The 21,504-nt window shown below is 62.1% G+C and overlaps 1 protein-coding gene across 3 annotated transcripts in view; it reads right to left on the bottom strand.

The window, feature by feature from the left end:
- Window positions 1–3,633: 3,633 nt before the first annotated feature.
- Window positions 3,634–21,504, bottom strand: part of WSCD1 (WSC domain containing 1) — a 29,545-nt gene continuing 11,674 nt past the window's right edge. For all 3 annotated transcript variants that reach the window (XM_045986183.1, XM_045986182.1, XM_045986184.1), the window contains exons 3-9: window positions 20,242–20,356; window positions 19,033–19,217; window positions 17,663–17,784; window positions 11,067–11,226; window positions 10,449–10,613; window positions 8,452–8,652; window positions 3,634–7,427 (exon numbers count right to left, since the gene is read on the bottom strand). In XM_045986183.1, coding sequence (XP_045842139.1) covers window positions 7,075–7,427; window positions 8,452–8,652; window positions 10,449–10,613; window positions 11,067–11,226; window positions 17,663–17,784; window positions 19,033–19,217; window positions 20,242–20,356 — 1,301 coding nt within the window. In that variant the 3' untranslated portion in view covers window positions 3,634–7,074. The remainder of the gene's footprint in view (window positions 7,428–8,451; window positions 8,653–10,448; window positions 10,614–11,066; window positions 11,227–17,662; window positions 17,785–19,032; window positions 19,218–20,241; window positions 20,357–21,504) is intronic.

Genomic DNA, 21,504 nt, shown 5'->3' with positions numbered 1-21,504 from the left:
TGTACGAGTACTACAAGCGTGGGATAGACAGACTGAAGCAGGAAGATTCGAACAGACGGGGTAAAAGGTTGGATGTTTCCCTGGTGCCAGCAGGGCACACGCGCCGCACATTGGAGGCCCTTGCTGGAGAATGTCATGCGCCGTCCCCACAGCCCACAGCATATCATCGAGTGGGGACCTGAAAGAGAAAATTCCGTGCCTCGTAGGATCTTGTTGCAAAAACACACGACGGCCATCAGAAATCTCATATGTCAGTCCGCAGATGGTGGATAGAGACTTATGGCTACAGAGGGGCAGATAGAGATGCACGCATGTGCCTTTCCTAGCATGGGGTGGACAGCAGATCCTTGACCATGAGCCCTGGGGCCATGGCGGGGGCTGGATGGGGAAGGGGGCTTAGCGTTAGGTACTGAGCAGCAGAACAGAGGACAAAGGTCAGGCAATGCCGTTAGACCATCTTCCCGACCATCCACCAACAGGGCTTTGGACAAAAACCCGCTGCTTTGTCTCCGGTTTTGCAAATGGGACACGGGTCGACCAAGAACTTGTGTCTTCCATTCGGACAACTCCCCGGAGAGCTCGGCACTGCCATTCGTCCCCCTCATCTTGCCTGCCGTGTGGATCCCACAGCTCACTTTTGTCCCCCAGCATCTCAGCATGTGGGGGAGGAGGGTTCACAGGTGTCATTAGCTCCGTCCCCCCCCCCCGCCCCCAGCTCACAAACAGGAAGCGTGAGGCAGTGGTTGCTTTCCTGGAAAACTTGAAAAGCAGATGGTTTAGGATTTTCGTGCGTCCCTACTTCCTTCCCCTGATAGTTGCTGTACCTCCGGCCTGCGAGTTCTGTGCCAGGAGCGGAGGGTAGGAAGGTCCGTACAAAATATAGCACTGTCCCTGTCCCCACGGGTTTAAAGAATCCAGTGAAGTAAACGTGTAAATAGAGCTTTCAAGTGAATTGAAAAATATTTATCCAACTTAAAACATGAAGAATGGAAGGAACACACAAAACCCGATTTAAGAGTTTTTTTGTGTTTCCCATGGCGCTGTCCGTTTTGGGGAAATCCTGACAGAGACTGGGCTCTTGAGTGAAGGTCTGGCTGTTATGATGCCCCTGGTGAGGTCGATGTTTGGAGCAAGTGCAAAGGTGGTGCTTTTTCCCCAGATTGTGTGGACGGCACCGCAGAACTGTCAGACGGCCCAGACGGGTGAGGTCTTGGCTCTTCTTTCAAATTTCTCGGGTTTGGTTTTTTTTTTTTTCCTAATAAAGAACTTGAGCTTCAAAGAGGAGAAGATGCTAGCCCAAGGTCACACAGCATCTCCTGGCGAGGCTTGTAAGTCATCCGATCCAGTCTTCGTGGTCAGGCGTCTGGCTCTCATGGCGGCTGGTTAGGGAAGCACTCGCTTAGCTTCTCCTTCCCTGAATCGAACCCAGATGGTGACATGGTCAGGAAGGCGGGGCAGGGACGGCAACGACAAACCCTGAGAAGCGGCAAACTGATGAGAAGGTCAGAGGTGGTGAGCGCTCAGCACACAGCCGGGCTCCTGCTGCAGAAAGGCAGGCATGTCCCACGGGAGTTGGTGGAATCGGGGAGCAGGAGGTGGCCCAGATGTGATTCATGGGGTCATTGGCTGAGGTCCCAAACCTGGGCCCGCCAGGAAGGTTGTCCGGACACCGTCCTCCTCCCCTGGAATGAACGCAGAGCTGCCAACACGCCGATGAGGGCCAGAACCGCCGAGAAGACCACAAACCCAACAACAAGAGAAACTCACACCCAAGGAAATAGAGTTAACAGCATGGAGTGCATTTAATGTCCGCCGGCAGACGTGAAAGGGCACCATCCACGAAACCGGGGCAGACTGTGATAAAAATTAACTAGAAGTTCCAGGAATTAAAAAGAAAAACATGTAATTATGGAAATGGGCAGAGGGGTTAACGGGAACTGTGCGCAGGGGAGAGCCAATGATCGTTTTTGAGGACAAAGTGCAGGACCCGCCTGATGGGATCGAGAGAGCACGTGTGGGAAACCGCCCGCTGCGTCTCCAGGATGCAGCCAGTGAGGAATCCGAGAAGGACTTGGGGGGAGGGGCAACATTCAACCCCAAAATAGTTAATGGCGTCTTAAAACTGAAGAAGTCCAGATACTGGAAGGCCCACCATGTGCTGTGCAAGATTAACTAAAAAGGAGTGCAGAGCGGCCAGGGTGGACTGGGGACGGGGCCCTGACTCGTGGGGACGCGATGATATCCTTAAACACCCCCCAGAGTCAGTGCAGACCGGTGGGGGAAGGGAGCAGAAAGTACGGATTTCCAGATTTTTTTCCCACTTTGGTGTTGTGGCCATCAGACCCCGACTTGGTCTGCAGGGATCCCCACCTCCTGGAGCTCCTGCTTTCGTGGGACCCCCACCCCTGAGTACGGGTCTGTCCCGTGGGATGCGGCAGCGGTGACCGGACGGCCTTCCTGGGATCAGGTAGTAGACGTGGGGCCCTCCTGCCAGCAGGCACTCTGCAGCGACCTTCCTGCGAGAGGCCCACGTGTCAGGACCGAGTGTGGGTCGCAGGGACCGAGGGCATCTGTCCTACGACCACAGAAACTCAGTTCCACCAACAGTGTGGGGGAGCATGGGTGTGGACACGCCCATCAGGCCTCCAGTGGGAACGCAGACCACTAAAACCACCTTGACGGCTGGCGGCCCAGGGAGGTCCACCCAGACATCCAACCCACGGGAGCCAGGAGAGGGTGCCTGGGGGTCGGCTCGAGCTGCTGGGTTTGTGGCAATTTGTCACGTGGCAAAGGCATGCAGCCCAGCTGATGATGGGGGGGGTGTGATCTCAGCCGTAGCCAGTCACACTGTTGACCGGGCGCAGGGGGCCCTGCAAGGCGGGCGTGGGTCACCGGATCGGCTGGGTGTGGGGCTCAGACAGTGGGGACGAGATCGGTGAGTGACCTGACACCAATGTCCAGGTGACCACTGTCTCGTGGTCAGGAGGACTGGCAGGCAATGGGAGGGAGCACCCGCTTGTCCTGTGGGTGAGTGTCCCAAGCTTATCTGTGAGCCCCCTGGGGGGCAGGACCCTCTCCCACCTGGGACGCCTGGGAGTGAGCACAGACACCTCGGCGCGGCGCGGCCCTCTTGCTGCTCCTTGAAGGCAGGTCTTCACATCCTGGCCCTCGGTGCCGATCTCGGGCGTCCACCAAAGTGTGTTACCACAGAGAACTGGCCGTGAGATTAACAGGGTCACGTCCATGAGATTAACGGGGCACACCTGCCCCATTGGCAGCGACACCCGAGAGTTATAGGGTTGAAGCAGAAGGCGGCCAGGTGGTTTCGTGGAAGGAGCCACGCTCCCACCCTCGCTCTGAGCGCTCGTCCCTCCAGCGTGACCTCCGGGGAGTCTCGGGTCCCTCATCCTTGAAGTAGAGGGACGGTGCTTGAACCTGCTCAGCCCAGAAGCTAGATCTCTCCCCCGACAGAGGCGCCCGCAGGCCGAGGGCCCTGTTATAGGAAAAAGGCTCCATCTGCGGCCCCCCAGTTCGAACTGGGCCGAAGCCTGGCCCCCACCTGCAGCCGCCACGGAGACAATGTGGCGCCAAGCCCGTGGCCGCCAAGGAAGAGAAGCCCAACTGCAGCCGAGGTGAATGAGAAGGGGTTTATTGGCTCGTGTAACAAACCCGCCCAGAGGCAGGGCGATTGCAGGCCAGTCGTGAGTGTACGTAACGATGCCAATTCCTGGCTCCTGTGCCCCCCGACCGTCCCTGCAGTAGAACCGGCGACACCTGAGGGTGGGCCCCTCTGCAGGCCCAGGGTTGCTGCCTCCCCTCCCACCAGCAGCGCACCTGCTTCCCAATGTCCTGAGATGCCCTACGGCCACGCCGCCATAGCTCATGTGATTGTCCCGAACCCACTGTAGCCAGAGAGATGGAAGGAGCCGCTGGCTTTGCCCAGACCATCTTCACCCCGGAGATGACAATGACCTTAAATACCCCCACCCCAGAGACCAGGGCTGCTGGGGAGGGAAACGGGGACGGGAACAGGGTGCACGGCCCTGCCCAGCTGAAGCTCTGCCTTCCAGTCCATTTCGACCTCATTCAGGCCTACTGGTCCTGGTGGGAGCAGTGAGTAGTGGGGCCCCAGACCCGTCAGTTTCCCGCTAGACCCCCACAAACCACACTACACAGCCCCGGCGAGCTTCCGGCTGCAGGAGACACACCTCTGCCCCAAGCATTCTTGAAGCCATGAAGACCACCCCCAGCACTCCTGTCCCCCCAAGGGCCCCCCAGGAACCAAAGAGCTCCTGCCATGTTTTAAGGGGAAAGTGAATTCTGGTGTGCAAACATTATCACACATTCATGCATTCAGAATCTAATTTTAGCGGCAAGAGGCTTTGTTACAAGATGCTCACATAATTAAGCAGCTTTCTTCCTGGGGTCTGGAAGCCTGTCTATTCTTCTGTTTCATTTACACATCACTGGGATTATCAGAAATGTGTTTTCGTTTTTAAAAATTATATATTTTGGTGTTTCCAAATTGATCCACAACAGGAGATGAAAACCATGGAAATTACACATCTTAACGCAGGTCTGTGTGATTTCATGGCCTCACCGTTAAAGCTGGAATCTGCAGCAGTGGGGTTTTGTCACAATTCTCCCCCAGATTCACACTGGCTTTTGTGCCCTGGCTGCTTGATGGAGAAGCTGAGAGCTCTAGGAGGCCTCACTTGCATAAACGGACAGCCAGAGCCCTTCCCATGCCTCCAGGCTCTCCCACAGGAAGAACCAGCCACAGGGCCTTTGCATATCTTTGCTCATCAGACACCCAGGAGCACCAGCCCCCTGTAGGGCGCCCAACCATGTGGACCGACTCAGCGCGACCTGGGTGTACACTGACCCCATCTTTCTACTCATCTGCAGGTCTGGCTGAGGTGCCCTGTAAACCACAAGGCTATCAGAGCGACCGGCTCTCCCCGGGGAAGGAAGGGAGGTTCTCTGCACACCTGCGGCAGGAAATGGACCATCTACTGGGGGTCTGGCTGATGCTGTCCTGATTCTGGATTGGGCAGGAGGGTGGGAGGCCCAAGGGCCAGTGGGGGCTGGCCCTCCAGCCACACCTCTGCCCTTCCCAGCCTCCCTGGCATCTGGGTCTTCTCCCCGAAGTCCGGAAAGAGTGAGGGCCAGAGCTGGGAGCCAGGCTCAGGAGGCAGCCAGCATGTGGCTCTCCATCCTGTTGAGACTCTAGGCTTGCTTGGGGGGGGGGGTGTAGGGACCCTTGGGGCACCTTCCACGGCAGCTGGGGCCCCTGGCAGGCCTCACCTCTTCCTATAACTCCAGAGTAACAGTTTCATCAGGGGCCTTCCCAGATGAATCTCGGAGCTGGGACCATGCCAATAAGCGTTGCCAGCATTAAGCAGAGAGCGGCTGTGGGACGGCCCAGGACAGGCTCAGCACCACGGTGGGTTCGGCGGGAACAGGTGTGGAGGCCTCCCTCCGAGGACAGGCAGCCCGCTGGGCCCTCCACCCCACCTGCTCTCACCATGGTGGCTCTCGGCTTCCCAGGGCCGGGGGGAGTGCAGGGTCAGGACGTTCCAATGCTGGTTTCCCCAAATCTCTCACCCCGTTTTCTTCCCCTGGCACAGTTTGGCTCAGGCTGCAGGAGGGCAGACCAAGGGGCCCTGCCACCATCTCTCCAAGCCTGGAGAAGCTGTCGAGGGGCCCACACAACATCATCCACCTGGCAGGTGTCCAACCCCCCCACACACTGGAGACCTGGTAGCGTGGCCTCATTCTGAACCCGAGGTACCTCTGAAGGAAGCTCTGTCCCTCCAGGCTGAGCACCAGGTGGCTGAGGACGGTCCCTCTCTGTGTCCCCACCTCTGTCCTCACCCACCCACTCTGCCCCCAGCTGCAGAAACTCAGACACACACGCCCCACAGCCCATTACCCTGTTCTCCAAGCCCCCAAGCCTTTGCACACACTGTTCTCTCTGCCTCGACATCCTTCCCTCGGCTCTGCTGGTGTAATTCCTATAGATCCCTCCAGACCAGCCTGCACGGTGACCCTGAGCCTGCATGGCAAGCACAGTCCTCTGCTACTAGGTTTCTTCCCTCTGTGACCACCCCTTCTCTGCCTCCTGAGGCTGAGCTGGGGTGGGCGGCTTTCCTATCGCTCCCCCCAGCCACCGGCCAGCTAGCACATAGCAAGCCCACTGCTCTCCTGAGGACCCTTCCTCCGGGGTGAACGAGTGGGAAAGACAGCAGGCTCCCACAGAGACAGAGGGTGTGGCGACGAGGCCCAGGGACCCGGCAGCAGGGGGTGGGTGTTGGGGGGTGGGTGTGTGTGAACTCAGAGGGTTTGGCCATGGCCCTTCCCCCAAGGGTTGTTGGATGGGGGGCATGGCCAAGATGGGTGGGGCCACCGGTCCAAGTGACACCAAGACCCATCCCTCCTGGGTCTCCCCATGTGCATCCCAAGCTTCCCCTGGAAGCCAGCCCTTCCCTGCCCCATGCCCCCTCCCCCCACACCCTGCCTCTAGGACATGGGAGGAAAAAGCCAGGCAAGGGGGCTCCTCGACAGAGTGCTGACATTGGATGGGGTAGTGGGGGGTGCACAGAGCTGTGGCAGGTCCTGAGGTCATTGTGCAGCGTGGGGATGGGGGGAAGGCTCCACTCTGCACTGCCAGCCGGTCTATGGAGAAGGGAGATGCAGGGCTGTGGCCCCGGGGGTCTGGTGGCCATACCACAGGTGTTCACAGGACGTCAGATGTGCCTTTTAGGGTCACAGGGTCCAGCAGCCTCCGCGAGCTCACGTCCACGCCGTGGTACTCGCTGCCTACAGCGCTGATGCCCGCCCAGCCCCACGCCAGGGGGCAAGGACTCCGGCCAGCAAGCCTGCAGCAGGAAGCAGGAGAGCCGCACCGGGAGCCCAGGGTGCACGCGGTCCGGCGTCGCCAAGTCCGAGGGGGTCCCCTCAAGCGTGCAGCAGCGCGTGTGGCAGGTCTGTGAGCGCGGGGGTCCTGCGGCGGCTCTGGCAGCAGGGCCCGCGGAGCAGCGTCCGGGCGGCGCGGGCGGAGCAGCAGGGCGGTCATCTGGGCACATACTCGCCGGGCAGCCCGGCTCCACTGTGGTCGCGCAGCGCCTTGTCCACCGTCCGGATGTAGCCGTCGATCAGCGCCCTCATCTCCGGGGTGAAGGGCTCGGGGTCGTGCGGGCGCCGGCCGCGCCGTCGGAAGCTGCCCTCCTTATTGTTCTCCACGCACAGCAGCCGCTCCTCGCTCACGGACACGTTGAGGAAGGCCACCATCTCCCGCAGCGTGGGCAGCAGGCTGTGCCGTAGCTCCTCGTAGTGCACCACCAGCAGCCGCTTGCCGAACCGCAGCCAGTCCAGCACGTGCGAGGACCACCAGGCCGCGTAGCTGCGCACGAAGTCCGGCCACTCTGCGGGGAGAGACGCACAGGTCGGCCCGCCTCCCGGGAGCTGCGGGCGGGGAGCCGGGGAGGAGGCCGACCAGAGCGGGCGGCCCCTCCGACCAGGCCCTCCTGACAGCCCGCGGGCAGTAAGAGCGGTACCTCGGGCCCAGCCTGGGTCACCGGGCCACATCTGCGTTGGTGGCCGTGCAGCCCCACACGAGGACAGATGCGGCATGTCGGCAGGGAGCTGGTTCCTTCTCTCGTGGACAGTGAGCTCCCTGACCACGGGGCCCACGCCGGGGCAGGAAGAGCCACAGGGCCCACGCGGCACAGCGGTGTTTGTCACGGGGGAGACGGGGTGACCTTCATCCACGCTCACCTTGCCCCGGGTGACGGGGACGAGCAGGGGGACCGCGAGGACGGGCGTAGGCCCGAGCGCCTACCCGGGTCCTCCTGTGAAGCTAAGTGAGCATGGTCCCTGCCTGATGCCTACTACGTCCCATGGGGGTGGCTAGTCCACCCCGTGACACCGCCGGGCAGCCGGCAACATTCGGGGAGGATCTGTGAGAGCTGTCCCGGCACACTGAGACATGTGCTGGGCCTTTTGTCTTGCTGGGGACGGTGTCAATATCAACAAACACAGCTTGTGACCATCGCGCCACCTCGGATGGCGTGGGGACTCTTCACTTTCCCTGGTCCTAACAACCACGCTCAGACAGGGATCGCCCTGGTGTCTCCAGTGGGTAAACTGAGGCCCCTGGGAGCCAAGGAGGGACCAGAGCTCAGCCTCCTGCACCTGGGGCGCCAGCAAGGGGCAGGGTGGGCTGGAGGCAATGGGGGCATCTGCCGGGACAGGGCCTGTGGGGACGGGCCTGCCTGCCTGACGGCCCCACACCTGCTGCCCTCTGACCGCTCAGTGTCCCGACACTCACCACCTGGACCCGTGTCCCAGCCACAGTGCAGGGGGGCAGTGGCCGAGCCCGGGCATGGCCGGGGACAGGTGTCTGCACAGGAGAAGAGCTGCCCGGCCTCCCCCTGGCCTTTTGCCCACCTTTGCTCTTCCAGTTGCGGTCAGCCGCGTAGCCCAGGTGCCCGGCACACTTGCGGTTAAACTCAGCCACCAGGGAGCGGTACGGGTTCCGGATCAGCAGGATGGCCGAGTCGAACATCTCGATCTCCCTGCGGCCGCTCTCGTGGGTCTTCACGCAGATGGTGCGCCGGCTGCGCCAGTGGTCCTTCTCGCCCTTGAACCCTGCGGGAGACGGGGGCCTGAGCACGGTGGTGGACCCCGCCGTGGCAGCAGGCAGAGCTGAGCACACCTCCAGGAGACCCCACAAGTCTGGCGGCAGGGGCCTGATGCCCCTCTAGACTCTGCAGGCGCGTGCGTGTGGGCGTCTGCAAGGTGATATCCCGTGAGCGTCGCTGACAACCCATGAGGGAGTCGTGGCCGCAGGCATGGCTCAGAGTGGGCAGACACCTGCCAGGATCGCATGGCCGCACGGGGCTCTGGGCGCCTCGTGCAGGTGTCCCTGGGAGGCCGGGCTTCCAGCCCCCGCCCAGCGGTGGACCCCGGGGTCCTGTGGCGGGTCCCAGCCCTCCCCACCCGTAACAGAGTCACACGTGGGTCAGCAAGACGCTGTGGGCTCGTTCAGCAGTGGCCTTTATGCTGGGAATGGAGGGGCTCCACGTGCAGTCCCAGGGAGCACAGCGCCTCCCAGGAACTAGGAGTAGGGGCCCGATCAGGGGGTGCAGCCGGATGTCACAGAAGGACCCCTGGAGGGGTACCCCAGAACCTAGACTCCAGCCATATCCCGACACACTCAGGGTCCGCCAGCTGGGGACCCATGCTTCATAAATGAGCATGTGTGTCTCCTGGGCTCTTGGGGACAGCGACAGTGACAAGCAGGGGCAGGGGGTGCACGCAAAGGTGCAGCAGGCAGGGCCGGTTTCTTTGATGCTGGGAAACAAGGCTCCTCTGAGTCGGGTTTGCCTCCTGGAACCCAGCACAGTTCAAACAGATCTCTGTCCCAGGCCTAAGAACTGCCAGTCTTCGCCGGGGCTCCTACTGCCTAGCACCAGGGACGAGGGAAGGAGGAGCCAGACCATGGGCTGTAAACACGGGATCGGGATCGGGTCCCCAGCACCCCAAGACCTGCAGTGTCTTCTGTGTGCGGTGGGCTGTCCCCACAGCGGCTGCTCTGCATGTCGCACGGGCCACAGTCACCCAGGACAGACCAGGTGCCCATGCATGTCACTGGGGGGCCGCTGCAGAGGCTGGCAGCCACCCGTGCCAGTCCCATCAGCCTCACAGGGGGAACCTCCAGGGCCATCACACATGGCCACGCCAGCCACTGGGCCCCCGGGCCACTTGCAGACCAAGACCACCAGCTGTGCAGATGGCTACGGTCCTCTAGATGAGCAGGTGGCCAGCAGCCCATGCCACGGGCCAGGCTGTGCCAGGCCACAGAAGGCAGGACCCCAGAACAGGTCATCCGGCCAACCCCTGGGGGTGCCGGTAACACTCAGGGCATAGGGATGAGCGACCAGCTTTCTTGACTTCTCCCACCAGACCAGAGCCCCCGTCAAGCTCAGGACGCTGTGGACCTGGGCTTCTCTTCCTAAACCATAGTCCGGTCAGGAATCTGGACGCAACAGGGGTGACACCTGATGGCAGACCGACAGCCCCTCGCTTGGCTGGGGTTCTCGGTCCTACTCAGCACAGGGAGGCCTCTCGCTTCTGCAGGGGGAGACCAGGGGCCACACAACTCCAGGGGGTTTTGCACCCATCTTCAAAAACATAGCGTTTTGAGGCGCTCCTTCTGGCCTCACAGAAAATCAGACAAACGAGCCAGTGACGTCTCACCAAATTACCGCGGGTTCTGACAACGAAGGGAAATTCGGAAAGTGGTCATAGCGTGGGAGCGCAAGCCACCGGGATGGATGTCCCGAGTCCCGGGCCGGCCGCAGGGCTGGGAATGTGTTTGCAATGCTGGTTCCCCGGCCCCCGGGGCCGGCCCTGGGACTCCAGGCCCTGCGGCCCTCACTCACCCTTGTTGTACAGGGTCCCATCGAAGTAGTAGCTCCCCGTGTAGAAGCCGGTGGCATGCTCAATGAGGTGCCGCGCCCACGTGTTCCCAGCTCCCGGGAAGCTCGACAGAGCCACAAACACCTTGGCCTTGGTGGGCAGGAACCGCCGGTCCGTGCAGCGAGTGTCTGAAAGACCAGAGGCTGACCACTGACCGCTCCACCCAGACACACCGCCTCCAGACTCCTGCTTCACCGATGGGGAAACCGAGGCAGGCCCGGGGGGGAGGGGTTGGCCGCCCAGGCTCGTGCCCAGAGAGAGCTCCGGGGATGACGAGGCCTCCCACGGCCCGGGCAGCGAGCCCTGGCTCCCCCCACAGCACAGAACATTCCAGGTTCTGCCAGACAGTGGTGGGGCCCTGCCTCGCGGCTCTCCTGCTGTTCCTCAAAGCACCTCCATCCCCAGACTCAGGGAAAGGCCAGGTGTGTCCCGTGTCCAGCCTCCAGGGATGGTGGTGGCCTCCCCTCCCCCACCCAGGATGCACGTGGCCACACTGCTCTCTCCCAACGCCCGGAGAGCACACGCGGCAGACATGGGGGTAGGGGGCCCCACATGCCTCGTGTCCCTGCCGCCGAACTCACCCTGCACGGGCGTCTGGTAGACCGCGCAGTACTCGGCCAACCTCTGTGCCCTGGGCTCCTGGCCACACAGCGCGCTGTCCACGGCGTCCCGAAGGCTGAACTGAGGCGTGGGGTAAGCACAGTAGCACTCCCAGCCCCGCAGGATGGCCAGGGGGAACTCCTGCCGGGGAGCAAGAGGGCAGAAGCATGTGGAGTGCCCGCTGGGGCCAGGCCTCCCGGCTTCTCTCAACATGGACGGTGCCCATCTTTTCCGCGCCAGCCCAGGGGAAGCAGGGCACACGGGACGTGACTTCTGCCCCCAGTAGCTCAGGGCGGGCCGGGGACCCGACAAACGGTCAGCGTGAGGCAGGCCCGGGGCTAACCTTGGGGGCTGGCGGGAGTGCGGGGAGGACCGGGCACCCGGGGCAGGGGCGTCTGCAGGAGCCAGTGTGTGCGAAGGTCAGGATGGGGCAGGTGAGCACACGGACTGCGTTGTGGCCCATCGGCGTGAGTCCCGAAGGGACCTCTGGCGTTACCCTGGGGCTCCCTGGGGAGGAGACCCGCCCAACCCAGCTGCGGGGCAGGGCGTGCAGGCTGGGACATTCCCCAAGTCCCTGAGGCTCTGCCAGGATTAGGGGCGGGGCAGCGCCTCACGGTGAGGCCGGCCCCTGGCCTCCTCTGTGGGGTTCGTTCCATGCTCCCTCTGTCCACACAGAGGAGACCGCTGGGCGCTGGGCGACCTCGGGCAAGGTGCCTGCTGAGCCTCTCTGTGCTTCACCACCAAACACGGGCAATCAGGGGACTCGCACGTCCCTGCTGAGGGTGGCCCAGCACGGGGCACGGCACACAGGTGCTCCCGGGGGACACAGCCCTGCCCCTGCCCCTGCCTCTTGCAAATGGAAATGCAGGGAAGGAGGTGGCAGGGAGGGAGGCTGGAAGCCGAGGCAGCGCCCCACAGACCTTTTTATTTTTTGCTCACAGCGAAAATCTCGTAAATAAATAAAGAAAAGAAAAATCAATAGCGTTTTCTGAGCATGGCTTGGCAAAGTGAGGATCTCCGCGCTCAGAAAATCGCCCGTCCCAGCCATGGGGGGCGGTGCAAAGCCTGTGGGGGGGGGCTCCTGTGCTCAGGCGTGTGCCCCCCAGTGCTCTGCACCCCCACCAGGCCCTCTCCTCCTCTCCCTCCTCCTCCTGGATGCCCATGGGCTGCTGCACCCCTGCCGGGAGCTCCCAGGGTCTTGGCCCCATCCCTCTGCGAGCTGAGCTGCCGCGTGGAAACAGAAACCTAGACCCTGCGCTGTTCTGACACTGCACATCCCACCACACGCCCCTGCACACCCCCATCACGCACCCCTGCACACCCCTACCACGCATCCCTGCGCAACCCCCATGCACCCCATCACCCATGCCCATCGTTGTTACAGCACCAAGCCCCCCCATGTGGGAAAAGCCCCAAAACAGCCGGGGGTCCCATCCAGAACGCTAGTCTCTATAAAAGAGACAAGTCCTTTGGCTGCTGGCTTGGAAGAGGCAGAGGACCTGGCTTCCCTCCGGCCTCCTCACCAGCTTGTCTTCTCCCCTGGGACCAGAGCCCTGGTCCCCATGCTTTTTCTGGACAAGGCTTGACACAGGGATTTTCGGAGGATGGAGGATGGGGAGGCAGTAGCTCAAGGTGTCTGGGCTTCCTGGGCCTAAGGACCAGGGAGGAAGCAGCAGGCGTGTAGCCCGTCAGATCCCGACACCGACCTGACACCTCCGAGCCTCAGTTTCCCTGTCTGCGAGCCCCTTCTCATCTCTCAGGACTCCACTGCCCCCCCCAATGCTTGGGGGACCTGAGGGTTTGACGCTCTGCCTGAAGGCTCCTCTCCAAGGTCCCCATGCCCCTAAGGTTGGAAGTCCCACCCCCACAGCACCTGTCAGACCCTCCCATGGCCACAGCAGCCCAGCCCCCCACCGGCCACACCCTCAGGCACTGCAGCGGAGCCCGCCTTGGCATGTAGGGCTGGGACCTGGACCGGGCCATGAAGCAGCACCAGCGGAGCCCCCAGCCATCTCTCTGTACCATGCGGCCTCTGTCCCAAGCCCACATCTGACCCCCACCTCAGGATGCAGCTATATTCGGAGATGGGGTCTCTAAAGATGTAATTCAGTTAAAATAGGGCCATGGCGGGTGCAAGCCAATCCGATTAGTGTGGTCATAAAAAGAGATTTGGACACAGACCCACAGACAACCATATGAACACACAGGCACAGGATGCCCACGTGTGAGCCCATGAGGCCTGAGAAGAAACCAGCCCAACGACATCCCACCTTGGGCTTCTGGTTTCCAGAGTCCCGAGAAGTGCGAGTCCCCTGTCTGTGGCACTTTGTTCAGGCAGTTGTGGTGAACTTCTGCGCTGGGGTCCTTACGGTCCTTGGCCATGCACCACTGGCACACGCAGACCTCAGGACCATTCCACCTGCTGTTCTCTCTGCCTGGAACGTCCTACCCCCAGACCTCCCCCTTATTCAGGCACCTTTCCCTGAGAGGCCTTCACTAGCCACCCCGGGTCACACCACCACACCCTTCCCACCGCCATGAGACCCCATCCCTTTGCTGAGCCCTCTCGTTCTGTCTGTGGGAATCGCTGGGTCCCGTTTCCTCCCACAGTCAGCCGCGGCTCTGAATTGTGCTCCGCGGTCGTCCAGCTACCCTAGAATGTCCTGGGAACAGGATCCCTCGGCGCAGACTTTCCCTTCCCTCAGAAATCCGTGTGCCCACGCTGGATCCCCGTGGAGGAACCCGCAGCTGCGGTCCACGTGCAGACACACCACGGGGCGTCCGTTTGCCCCACGCGTCCAGGCTCCATCTGCCTGGCACACGCAGACCTCAGGACCATTGCACCCAGAAAAAAGTGTCCCTCTACCAGTGGCCACCCCTGGTGGGGGTCGCACCCCACCAGCAACTGGAGCCCCTCTGCTTCCTCGAGTGGATGAAACCGTCAGGTTCCGGGTGTGTGCGGAGCACAGGGGAGCGCAGACAGTAATGCGGTTTTATTTACAACAGAACAGAACTGGATTCTGAAAACACAGGACAATTTCCAGCCCCTTGGGGATTTCTAGGACATGATTTCCATAAAAATTAAATATTGATGAAACTTTCTCTGCCAGCTTCCCTGCTCCCCCCACCCCCACCGTCTTCTCAATGGCTGGAGAAGGGGAGGCGGGAGGGGGACACAGATGTGAGACCGTTTCCATCGGAGGGGCACAGGGGGGCGGGATGGGGAGATGGGTCTCCACCCGGAACTACGTCCAGAGCCTGGGCCTGGTGGCTGCCACAGGCACAGTGATTCAGTTGGGTGCTGGGTCATGACAGCAGTGGCTGGGCCCTCCCGTCCTGGGAGTCCCCCTGCAAAGGCACGGTCGTGGCCACAGGTCAGGTTGTGGATGTCCCAGCAGGCCCGTCCATCTCTGTCCTCCTTGAGTGCCTTTCTTGCGGTCGGTCCCCAGGATTATAGAGAATCATAAAAACATCAGAGGTTGGAGCTTCGAGCTCCAAGAGGGCAAACTGAGGCGAGGAGGCAAGTGCCAAGCAGCCTAGACTTCAGACCGTGAGACCAATCAGGGGCAGAAGCAGCCCAGGTCTGCTCAAGACCACACTCAACTCCGTGGACACGATCATGAAAATGGGGGGTTTTGGTGAAATCTGCAAACCAGCATGGAGCTTGCCTTCACCGATCTCCTGCCTCCCTTCACTCCGAGGCCGCTCTGGACATGCACACCCAGAAGGAAAGAAGGTGCCGGGAGGTGGTGGTTGCTGGGATGGGCGGGGAGGGTGGGCGTCACGGTCAACCAGAGCCCGTCCGCAGAGCCCATCACCGAGCGCATGTCTCCTGCTGACATGACACCCCTGCCGTCGGGCTGCAAAGTAGGAACTGTGTGGTCGGGGAGGCAGCCCCGGAGCCTCTCCCTCTGCCACGGAAACCCACAGATTCAAGCGGCATCCATGAGAATCAGTGAGAATGCCACAGCTCAGGACCATGAGACTGGCCAGAACCACAAGGCAAGGACGTGTCTGCACAGGGACACACACCCAGGTCACGAACTCTGAAGCCACCTTCCATCGTCTTTGGAAAGAGGCCACGTGACTTGCTTCTGGAAACACACCTGAAGTCTCACAAGTGACGCAGGAGACAGGTGAGTCCCTCACACCAGTGACTCCACGTGTGATGACGTGAGGAGAGCATTACGAGCCGCTGAAAGGTTGACCTTTAGGAATGTTTGCGGCAGCGTGGCTTGTAACTGCGAAGAAAGAGCCCAGAGTGGGCAGGAGGGGGGCTCTTGCCACGAGGAACACGTGGAACAAGGGAAAATGGAAGGAGAGATCTGATTTTTTTTTTCTTTAAGCAGCCTCCATGCCCAGCACAGAGCCCGAGGCGGGACTCGATCTCATAACCCTGAGACCATGAGCTGAGCTGAGCTGAGTCGGACGCTCGACCGGCTGAGCACCCACGTGCCCCGAAAGACTCAACGTTAAAGATGCGAATCCCACCTACATGCCCTTCGAACGGAGGACCTGAAGATGTGAAATGCCATTGGTGGTGTCCTCTGATACGGTAACGTCACTGGTGAGTTCCAATTTAATTTCACGTTTTCCAAATTTTCTAAAATAGTTATGTGTTACCTTTATAGACACCCACCCCCAGATCTGCTCACGGTGCTGGAGTGCCTCGCTGGACCCACGTCTACCATCCCAGGTCCAGGCATGGACACAGGGCAGGTCTGTCCCTACGGCCGCAGAATATCAGACCAGATGGCTTCTCTGTGCTCAGACACACGTGACATTGGCCGAGCCCCGCGCCGGTGGTCAGATGGTTATGGCGCTGACGGTGCCCCGCGTGTCCTTCTGTCCGGCCACATCATGGCATTCCTGAACCATTGCGACCAACCCACAAACCACGGTGGAGACGTCCCCTCTGGGGCCACAAATGCCCCCGACGGTGCTCCGCCCAAACCAGCCTTCGAGAAGCCCAGCCCGACCCCAGCCTTGGCTCTGCGTGGGGGTCCGTGAAGTCGCCGTGGCCTCGCTCGTGAAAGCGTAACACCGAAAACCATGGATGTGCTCCCCAGCGGGGGAGGAGTCGCGTAAACAACAGGACATCCATTCAACGGAGCCCAAGATGGGGAAAGTGCTGCCTGTGCCAGGACGGAGCGGTCCCTGAGCCCGACTGAGACCGGCCGGACGAGGAACAGGAGCTGCCCTCCCCTACCCCAACACTGCTCAGTAGGACCCACGGCACCATCCGAATGGCACGGGCGCCTGCTCCCACAGCCACGACCCCCGCTGGCTCGGGCAGCATGTGGGGGGCAGCATGTCCCCCTCGGAGCACCGGGAGAGTAAAGTGGGTCACCCGGCACGTGGGGCACCTCCAGGTTTGCAGATGGAGCGGCCAGGTCTGGTGCAGCCGAGCTCCTTGGACTGGCGATGGCAGTGGGCACTCCCAGGGCTGCGGACTTCCGGCAGGTGTGCAGAAGCCCTGGGAGGGCCCGTGTAGCAGGTGCACACAGCCTTCCACCCACAGCTCTGCTCACACATGCGGAGCATGGGAACGCGGGCCTCAGCCGGATGCTATGAGCCCCCAAGGACAACCCAGATACCCCGAAATGCTAGAGACACAGAGACCCACTCCAAAGGCTGCTGCTTGGGCTGGAAAGTGCAGGAAAGCCTCTGTCTCAGCCCTGATTGGCGCGTCTCAAGAGGCACCAGGGAGGGCAGGCTCCCCACGTCCCCAGAAGCCCACTTCCTGCAGCTCCGAGCCACCAACTGGGTTAGAACCAGGGGGTCTGCCTGGGTCCAAATCCCAGCTCCCCCACATAGGGGATGGGTGACCTTGGACAGCATGTGTGACCTTCTCCGCCTCTGTTTCCTCGCCTACAATCACAGCATGTCCCAGCACCCGCCAGACATGGCCGTTACCAGGGCGGAGTGACTTCCTACGTGGCGAGGGGTGTGGCTGCCGCTGGATGAACAAGGACATATGTGCCACCATCACCAGGACGCTCCCGTCTTAACTCTGTCCTGTTACGTGGCCTCCGGTCACAGTCCCCAGCATAGGGGAGCAGCCCTGACCTCAACCTACTGCCATGCCCTGGGGCCCACACGTGGGCCACTGGACCGCCACCAGGGCTCAGCACTCTGAGGGTCGCGTTGCTTACCAGCCCCACCTGGCCTTGACCACCGTGTCCCACCTAGAACTCCCGCACAAGGATGGGACGGAGGTCTCAGCGCCCCGCCCCTCTGCAGAATCGTCTTGGAGCCCCAGCTGAGACAAAGGAACACACGTGACCACGGCCCTGACACCGGGTTCAGCGCCCAGCCCTGTCCGTCGGCACAACTGATAAGCCGTCCACTCTCCCCAAGCCCGAGCCAGCACGTCCCTCTAACAAACACTCAGTTTGACACCTGCCATCGGGGAAAGCATGATCCTTCCAGCCTCGTGGCCCAGGGGACAGCACTCCGGCCAGCCTGGGGTGCCCACGCAAGCACAGACCACACGGCCATCCCAAACCTGCGTCCGGCCCGGGCTCCTGCCCCGTGCAGGGCACCACACACGTGCGCGCGTCCCAGCTGGCCTCACCTTCTGGGAACAAAACTCTGAGCAGGCGTCCACCGTTACGTTGGCCTGCGCCAGGGAGTCCGGGAAGGTGTGGGTGCCGTTCTCCGGCAGTCGGAAGCACCCACGGTACGTGACAGTCCTCCCTGTGGGGACAGAACGGGTCTCTGGTGAGACACGGTGCCCCTGGCTGTTGGTGCCTGTCAGGGGGAAACGGTGGCTTCGGGGTCTGGAAAGTGACAACTAGAGTCAGTGGGGGTTTCAAGCCAGAGGGCAGACCGCTCTGGACGGCGTGTGGCGGGCCAGGCTCCTGAGACCCCGGGCACCCGAACCTCGCCACCACGGTCACCGACAAGGGACCACGTGGCTGCAGCTGCTGACCTCAGGCCACTTCTCCTGCCAGCTCCGCGGAATGGTTTCTGTCCCCCTCTGTCCCCCCTTCCTTCTCCCACCAGCTCCTGGGGGATGGTGTCCACCCCCCTCTGTCCCTCCTTCCTTCTCCCACCAGCTCCGCAGGATGGTGTCTGACCTCCACCCCCCATCCCTCCTTCCTTCCACAGATCTGCACTAGGCCACCCAAGAGGCTGATATTCTGGAAAATTCTACATCCCTGCCATGCAGGTATGAGGAGAAAAGTAGATCCAGAAAAGTGAAATGCCGCCACAGCCCCTCGCTGTGCTGCGGAGTCAGACCCAAACTCCCGCCAGCCGCAGGGAGGCTCCCCGAGCCCACAAGCTGTCCTCCAGCCCAGGTGGAGTAGTGCAGCCTTGAGTGGGGTCCTGGCTGCTGGGCCTTCTGGAATGTTCCGGCTCTGACAGCTTGCACTCTGGCCACATGCATCAGGGCTGCTTAGGCGGCAGCCTCGCTGTTGTGCCCGCTTTGCCCGCCTCAATAGTGTGGAGACCCCGTCACCAGCCAGCACCCCGGGTGGCGTCTCCATGCACAACCGTAGAGCAGGACCAGGCCTGCAGTCTGGGAGCCTGTCAGGTGGGCCAGTGCTCTGCGGTCCTGGCACAAGTGGGCCTAGTTAGTGCCCGGCAGGGACGGACACGTAAGAAGCAGTGTGACTCGCCATGGGCTGGTGGTCCCAGTGGCACCGGCTGCGTCCGTCTGTGCCACCATCACGGGGAGTGACTGCCATCCAGGGCACAGGGCCCCCTCGTGCCCGAGGACAGCCCAGGGCCTCTGGGGTCACACAGCACGTGTGAGACCCCCAGATGAGCGTGTCTGTCCTGCAGGCCACGAGCCCACACAGCCCTCGGCTGCCCCCACGCCCACCACACGAGCCCCTCCAGTGAGGCCGGCAGGGAAGGGAGGCTGCCAGCTCTTCCCTGTGTTGGGGACGCAGGGCTGCGGGTGGGAGACGGAGCACAGGGAGAGGCGGGCACACTCACGCTTCCTGGAGCCGGGTGGCAGCTCCTCCACGCGGTAGACGGACAGCCGGCCCACGCCCCCGCACACGGAGCCCTTCTCCCCTTTGCACTCGTGGTTACACGCCTCGGGCCCGACGCTGGTCACCGGGAGCCGGTTCCCGCAGTAGCACTCGGCCCCGGCCTCCAAGCCCGCGTACGCGTAGGACCTGCAGGGAGAGCCGCCCAGCTGAGTCGCTGCCCCGGCCCCATGGCAGCGGTGACTGAGGTCGGGATCAGTTTGGGAGGCCAGGGCCACGGCGGTCGGCCCACAGCTGCCCGTAGGGGCCGGTCTTAGGCCAGACTTACAGGCCCCCCAGCTGGCAGGGAGCAGGCCGTCCTTCGTGATAAACTAGTTTGATCAGCCCCACTCGTGCCCGACCGAGAGCTCTGTCCCAAGGCCCCACCCCGGGAACAGTGGGCCCGAGGCCATGGTGGGCTATGAATGGGCTCTCAAGGCCAGAGAATGGGAGCCCGAATTCAGGGCACCTGTCAGTTCCTGGGATGCCAGCACTCCCGCCGTGGGTAATTTCAGCACCGGGCTCACCGAGTCTGAACACCAGCCACCAGGCCTCCGCCCAGGGCCGCTCCCCACCTGTGCGTATGAGGCATGGCCCCAGCGCAGGGGAGGAAAGATGGAAGACGGCCCCAGTGCAGGCCACACGGACGCCAGCTCTGGAGACAGGCCAGCATGGTCACGCCCCCGGCTCCGAGGACTGAAAACCCCTGCTCTCCTCATCCCCGTTTGTGGCCACCGGCTGGCCATGGGGCCTGACTGTCCCTGTCTACCTGCGAGTCTGTTCCCCGAACTGCTGGGGAGGTAGAAGGGGACTGAGTTGCTGTCACTTTCCACTCGGTCTACACTGCAAGGCTGAGCCGGGACCCATCCTATCTGTTCCAGACTCAGTTTCTCTGTACTGGATCATGACCAAGCTGGAGGGCTTCCCGGAAGAGGTGGCATTGGAGCCAAGCCTTCTACTAGAGTCTGAACACACAAGTAAACCGAGGCCCAGGGGAGGAAAACCACCCGCTAACGTGAGGGCCATCTCCCCGGGCACAGTAGTGAGCCCGCATGGCATCCTCTGTGCCCCAGGGGTTGCTGATCCATCCGGCTCGGGTCAGAGCAGGACGCCCCCTACAGCCACATGCCCCCTCACCCGGAGACAGACTCCGCGGCCCAGGGCTTTCACTCACCGCTCGGCGCACGCGTCCTGGCAATGAGAGACGGTCATCTTTCTCAAGTCGAAGAACACGGCGCCCTTCAGGGTTCTGTCCCGGCCGCTTTCGCTGAAGCAGCCGACGTACGTGCCTGAGGGTGTGAACACAGCGGAGGCTCAAGCGGGGGACGGGACGGTCCTGTCACATGCCCACCCTCGGGGGGATCCTGGGAGGGCCCAGGGCACCCGGTGAGGCCGCACCTGCCCCCGGCGCTCCTGGACGCCTGCGCCGGACGGCCCGCTGTCCCCACACACACCTGCCAGAGCCGGCAGTGGCCTGAACAGCAGCCCCGTCCTCCTCCAGCCCCACCTGGCCTCCCGGGACCCTCGTCTCCATCCTCCCCATCCCCCCACCCCCACGAAGGTGCAAATGGGGCGGGTCCTGTCACCTATGATCCAGAGGGAGAAAATCAGTTATGGAAAGTCTGACCTTCACTACAATAAGGAGCACCCTGCAAACGGGAACAGGATCTCAAGAAAAATCTGCGGTCCTGGGTCGGGGGAAGGGAGCTGCCATCGCTGGAGGCATGGACGTGGCGTGTCGAGAGGTAAGGGAGCCGTCCACATGGAACTCGACGGTGCCAGGGGACTGCTGAGCCCTCGCCCATGCAGAAGAGGATGCTGGGTGATGGGACCCGCCAAGCAGTCACGTGTTGACCCTGCATAACCCTCCCCGTCACTGACACAGAGGGGACTCCCAGACACATGCAGAGAAGCCGGAAGGCACGAGCACAGAGACAGCACACCGGGCCGCGTGCAGGCACCGCCACGTGGCGCAGGAGCTCCTCCGGTCCCATGCTGACAGCTGTACCGGGACGCGGACGGGATGCCCCTAGTGCAGACATTGCCCGCCGACCCGAGGACGTCTGGAAGGGCATCCATGCAGCACACGCAACCTCTGGGGGGTGACAAGCCCAGGGCGTCCCCACAGCCGACGGAGTGGCACCCTGACCCCCCGGTCCCGGTGCCCCGAGGGCAGACCACACTCGCTGTGTTCCTGCCAGGATCCCGGCCCAGAGCAGGAGCCCAGGGCCGCCCGCTGGAGTGTTTGGAGAAGCGTGTCCCCCACCTTCATTCCTGGGGACAAATCCGGGAGCGATCATCCCGTCTGTGAACACCACACCTAAATCTGCCTCTGACCTTGGCTACATCACGACAGTGTTCTGTGCCTCAGTTTCCCTAACTGTCCAATGGATTTAAGGTCCACTACCTGCCCCATCCTGCCCAAGCCCCTTCCTCT

The sequence above is a fragment of the Meles meles genome, chromosome 18, assembly GCF_922984935.1.
Source record: "Meles meles chromosome 18, mMelMel3.1 paternal haplotype, whole genome shotgun sequence".
Classification (NCBI taxonomy): domain Eukaryota; kingdom Metazoa; phylum Chordata; class Mammalia; order Carnivora; family Mustelidae; genus Meles; species Meles meles.
The sequence above is the reverse complement of the archived record's forward strand: the minus strand, read 5'-3'. Positions and strand labels throughout refer to the sequence as shown.